General features: G+C 34.7%; 1 protein-coding gene across 1 annotated transcript; it reads right to left on the bottom strand.

The window, feature by feature from the left end:
* Positions 1–385: 385 nt before the first annotated feature.
* LOC106332330 (polyadenylate-binding protein-interacting protein 9-like) lies at positions 386–2,909 on the bottom strand. The gene is made up of 10 exons (XM_013770798.1): positions 2,375–2,909; positions 2,126–2,236; positions 1,994–2,038; positions 1,663–1,735; positions 1,446–1,558; positions 1,297–1,356; positions 1,186–1,233; positions 1,034–1,102; positions 756–817; positions 386–673 (listed from the first exon to the last, which is right to left on the bottom strand). Exons 1-10 carry the CDS (start codon positions 2,711–2,713, stop codon positions 613–615), a joined length of 981 nt encoding a protein of 326 aa, XP_013626252.1. The 5' UTR covers positions 2,714–2,909; the 3' UTR covers positions 386–612.
* Between the last annotated feature and the right edge of the window lie 1,708 nt (positions 2,910–4,617).

Raw genomic sequence — 4,617 nt, 5'->3', positions numbered from 1 at the left:
GTAATATTGTTTCAAGATACAAAAGCTCTAGAGATGATGGAAATCAACGGCTGTGGTAAGCTACTAGACCAAGACCTTACTCCTTCCTTGTCTTTCCTGCGAGTAAACTCTTGTCCATTGTTGACCGAGAAATTTGCTGAAGCAGAACAAGAGTTCTTCATTAGCATTACACGTGTGGAACTCAAGGGGTAAATCTTCTAGTGAGGAAAACTTGCTAGAGACCTATTTCTTGATGAACACGACATTGTAATTCACACTTTTTACTCAGAGATCTCCAACATGCATGTAACAGCTTTTTCTTCTATTCTATCTCAAAATAATTACTTCTTTCAGAACTGTTGATCTAACCTTGTTAAGAAAGGAGAGCAGAAAATGCAAACAACTATAAAAAGAAAATGCTCAAAAAATCCCGTAGAGAAAGATGATGAAACAGATGGAAGTATCTCAGTCAGAAAAGACAAAGCCTAATAAGAACTCCAAATTCAGAAAGCAAACAGAATGTAACTGAAGATAAACTGTTCTAAAACCTCAAAAGATAACGAAAATAGAAAAGAAAAAAAAAGATGCTTGAAATCATCTCTCTTCTGGAAAGCCAGGTACTAAGGCCTCTTCCTAGTTTGTGGATGGTGGTCGAGTGATCCGTGGCCTTACTGGTGTCTTTGATGGACTTACCCTGAGAAAGAAAAGATCAGAGTCAAGTATTGATCCTCAAGTGAGATATTCAGAAAAAGATACTGCAACGATAATTTTTTTACCTTATCGGTTGGGATCCAACGACCATCCCACTGCAATTGAGCGCCCTAAGTGCACTATCTGCCTGTTCATTCAAAAAAATAAAAATAAATTAAAGTTTCAAAGTTTGCAGTGAAAACAAGTTCAAGAACAAAGTAAAAAAAAAACAAGTTTTAAGAAACGTCTAGTCATCAATAAAAACGAGCCAAAAAGAAAGTGAAAATAGGGAAGAGACTAGCAATGTATTAAGTCACATCCATAAAGATACTTTTTCTCATTAGTAAAAAGCTAAGGAGCTCACCAGAGCAAATTCAACAAAAGCTATGCGAGTTGAATGCAGTTGATCACCAAGAAGCCTCAGGCGAGTTACCTGCGTATATTAGAGAACAACTTAAGCATCACAATCCTTAAAAAGAGAGGGAAAGATCAAGCAGGTCTAGGTTCTGTTCTGACCTCACCACATGCCGTCTCAAACAAGTTTCTCACATCAGCTTGAGTAACCTGTAGTTGTAGAAAATAGTCTTAAACCAGGAGAACATACAATATAAACTATTCAGCATTTACCTTCTTGTCTATATTTGTGCAATAGATTGTCCTTGAACACATCTCCCTTTCATCTTCCGACTGAATCAACACCATCATAGTAAAGTTTACTCTAAACTTACACCAAATTTTAATAATGGAACTACTTCTAAGGAACATTTGAGCTTTACCCTGGGAAGAAATGTGGGGTTCACTGGAAGGATAGCAGTTTTGGAGGGCAAGACCCTCACCGGGTAGTACCCGAGCATCGTTCCACCAAGGCTTAAAGCCTCCCGTGCGCCTTCTGCATGGCCCAAATTTACCATGTAAACTTCCTAGTATGCGTCATAAGAGTGACATGAAATTTTTTTTGTTAAAACATTTCAAAAAATCCAGCAGCCAACTTACGGTCATCAGCAAACTCGACAAACGCAAATCGAAGAACTGAATGTGGATCCCCACAAATTCGACAGTCAACAACCTTCACAAAAGAGGAACTCACTGTTATTTCAAAAACTATATAATACCACCAAAGAATGTAAGAAACATTTACATAGAACATAAAAAGCTATTTACAGAAGAAAAAAAAATTAGCACATAATAACACACAGAATCTCGCTTTCAGTATATTATAGGCTTTGAAAGCTAAATCTAGATTTTTATAGACTCGTAAACTTGTCAAAAGCCCATGAAGAGAAAAAGATATAGCAAGGATTTAAAGCTCAATGGATCATCTTACTTGTCCACAGTTACTAAACAAGCCAGCAAGACCCTCCTCAGTCACCTAAATCACAAAGCAGATTATTAACGTTACACTACTGCATATTAAATCAATTATTTTTAGAACCTTAATAGACTGTAACAAACATACAGTTTGGTCAATGTCAGAAACGTATACTGTTCTCCTCATACTATCCTCTCTCTGTGCCTTAGAAATTCGTCCAGTTAACCTCCTCCTCCCTTGGCTATAACTGTTTCTTCTCTGTAATCACAAAAAAAAAAGCAAAACACAATCAAAATTTACAGCTTTACAACAACAATAAATTGCATTGGAAATCACTGCATCAATCCAAATTATCTGATCATTAAAAAAAATAGAAAGATAATTTCAGGATTATACCTTCTGGTTATTGTCACCTTTCTTTCCATTAAGATCAACTTCTTCACCAGATTGTTTTTTTGTGGCGGCCACATCATCAGCAGACAGAAGTTGATTGTCTTTTCCTGTCTGATTGTTCTTCTTGGGATTGTAATAAGAAGGGAAAAACTCCTTAGCCAATGGATTTAGTTTCTTGAACATAGCCACAAGCTTTTGCATATCCAAATCGGATTCGGTTTTGGGTTTCGAGGTCGTGATCGAAGAGTTATTCTCAATTCCGCTATCAATGCCCTTTTCACCATCCTTGTTGATACTAACATCATTGACAACGTCAGTGGGCATCTCAGTGGTTGCAGCCATTGGATCAGACTACCAGAAAACTTATTAGTCCCTAAAGACAAGGAGGAATAATCTTTCTATTAAACTTCGAATAGAGGTGATGAACAAAATTCTAATAATCCTAAAATGTCACACTCGTGAAATCCATTTTAAGAAATTGAGGGAAGGCAAACACGAGAGTGTGCTCGATATTATATAAAAAGTGAGTGAGTCTAAATGTAATAATCAGCTCACTGAGGGTAAAAAAGAGTTTGCGATTACAAAAATAATAGTTCTATGTTGTGTGGTTATGAGATAAAGTCAAAGAAAGGAATGAATTGCTTCCGTTTTAGCCGCTCTCTCTTTTGGCCTTTTCTATTTTCATAAGAGTGACCAAAACTTTAAATTTTCTTTTTTCTTGTGAGTAGACATATTTAATTATCTTTTGGCCTTTACCTTCTTCTTATTTGCAAGAAGGCCTTTAAGTTTATAATTGTCTTAATTTCGATGTAATTAAAGTAAAATTGTTACGTTCATCGTATAAAAGAATCATATAAAGTGACAAATTCGGCCACACTTTTATTTTTATTCCATTTTCTGATTCTATTCTTCTTCTTTTATTTTTATAGTTCCAACGTGTTGTTTTACACTTTTAAAACATTTTGTGTATCGTAGACTCATTAAATAATTAATAAGTCCGTTGCCTGCTGCTAATGCTGCATAAATCTTTGAGTTTGTTAAGATTTCTATCTATTTTTCTTTTCTTGTTTTGTTGAAGTTTCGTTTTTCTCGTTCTTTTCCAGTATTTTCAAAAAATAATCTATTTTATTCTGAAATCTCGGCGCTTTTTGATTGTTGAAGAAAAATCGAACCAAATATCTGACTATTCAACAACAGAATACACCGTCTTCGTGGTGACTTTATAAATGTATATGTGATTTTCAGCTTTAATGATTCTTTTTTTTTGGCAACAGTGATTCTTCAAGTAATTATTTTTGGTTTGTTACATTCTCATTTGAATGATACGTCAGTATAACACCATTGTGTGGTTTACAAGAGCCTTCTTTGTTATGTGATTGGAATGCAAGAAGTTTCAAAGATGTCACCAGAAGTCTTAGACACTTGACACTTTCCTAATCCAGTAATCCAGAGGACCAGAACGTTTGTCCATGCATAATGGTACGTCCGTGATGCTTTCTTGAATTCAGGATAAATCACATAATCACCTAAGTGAATATCGATCTTTCCTTGTTTACATGACAAAAAAGTGGTAAAATCTTTCTTTAAAATTGGCAAATCCTATCGAGGAACATGCGTATGGTGTGTGGGTTCGATTCCGCTATCAAATAACCAATACACATGGACTACCTTGTAACTTGGGATTTGGCTCGGGTTATTTAACATAGGAATGTGATAGATGGTAAGGATGTTTCTATCCTAATTCAAATCAATGTAGTATTTTAGATGTCAATCTATTTCTAAGTGTTTCAATGCAAAGAGAATACAAGTTCAAATTTAATCTAAGTGCATTCAGTGTAATGAAGTGATTTGATTAAATTAACAAGACTAACACAATTAACTAGCAAACTTTTAAGCAAATAGATAAAGGAGGAATCATGGGTATAGGAATTTGATGTCAAATGACTAAGATTCAATCTAAAATGGCAAGTTTTCAATCAACACATTTCCCTAAGTCTAGATAACAATCCTAAGCAAGTTCTTTGTCAAGACAATGAAATGTCTAGATTTTTAATCTAAAATGGCCAACTCTAGATTAGCATTAAAATCACTCAATCAAGCAAGAAAACATATTAATATATTCTAAACATTCTAGATCATCACTTAATCATCCTAATCATCCTAACCCATGAATCCAAAGATGACTACTCACTCATTATCATGGTAGACACTAAATCATTAGTTGATCTAAGTCTAAATATGATTAA

This window comes from Brassica oleracea, chromosome C3 (genome assembly GCF_000695525.1).
Source record: "Brassica oleracea var. oleracea cultivar TO1000 chromosome C3, BOL, whole genome shotgun sequence".
Classification (NCBI taxonomy): domain Eukaryota; kingdom Viridiplantae; phylum Streptophyta; class Magnoliopsida; order Brassicales; family Brassicaceae; genus Brassica; species Brassica oleracea.
This window is presented reverse-complemented; position numbering and strand designations above follow the sequence as displayed.

Coding starts and splice junctions, on each gene's coding strand:
- LOC106332330 (XM_013770798.1), bottom strand. CDS start 2,713: ATGGCTGCAACCACTGAGATGCCCACTGACGTTGTCAATGATGTTAGT. Junction 1,736..1,993: donor TGTTTAGTAACTGTGGACAA/GTAAGATGATCC, acceptor TCTTTTGTGAAG/GTTGTTGACTGTCGAATTTG. Junction 1,357..1,445: donor ACCCCACATTTCTTCCCAGG/GTAAAGCTCAAA, acceptor GTGTTGATTCAG/TCGGAAGATGAAAGGGAGAT.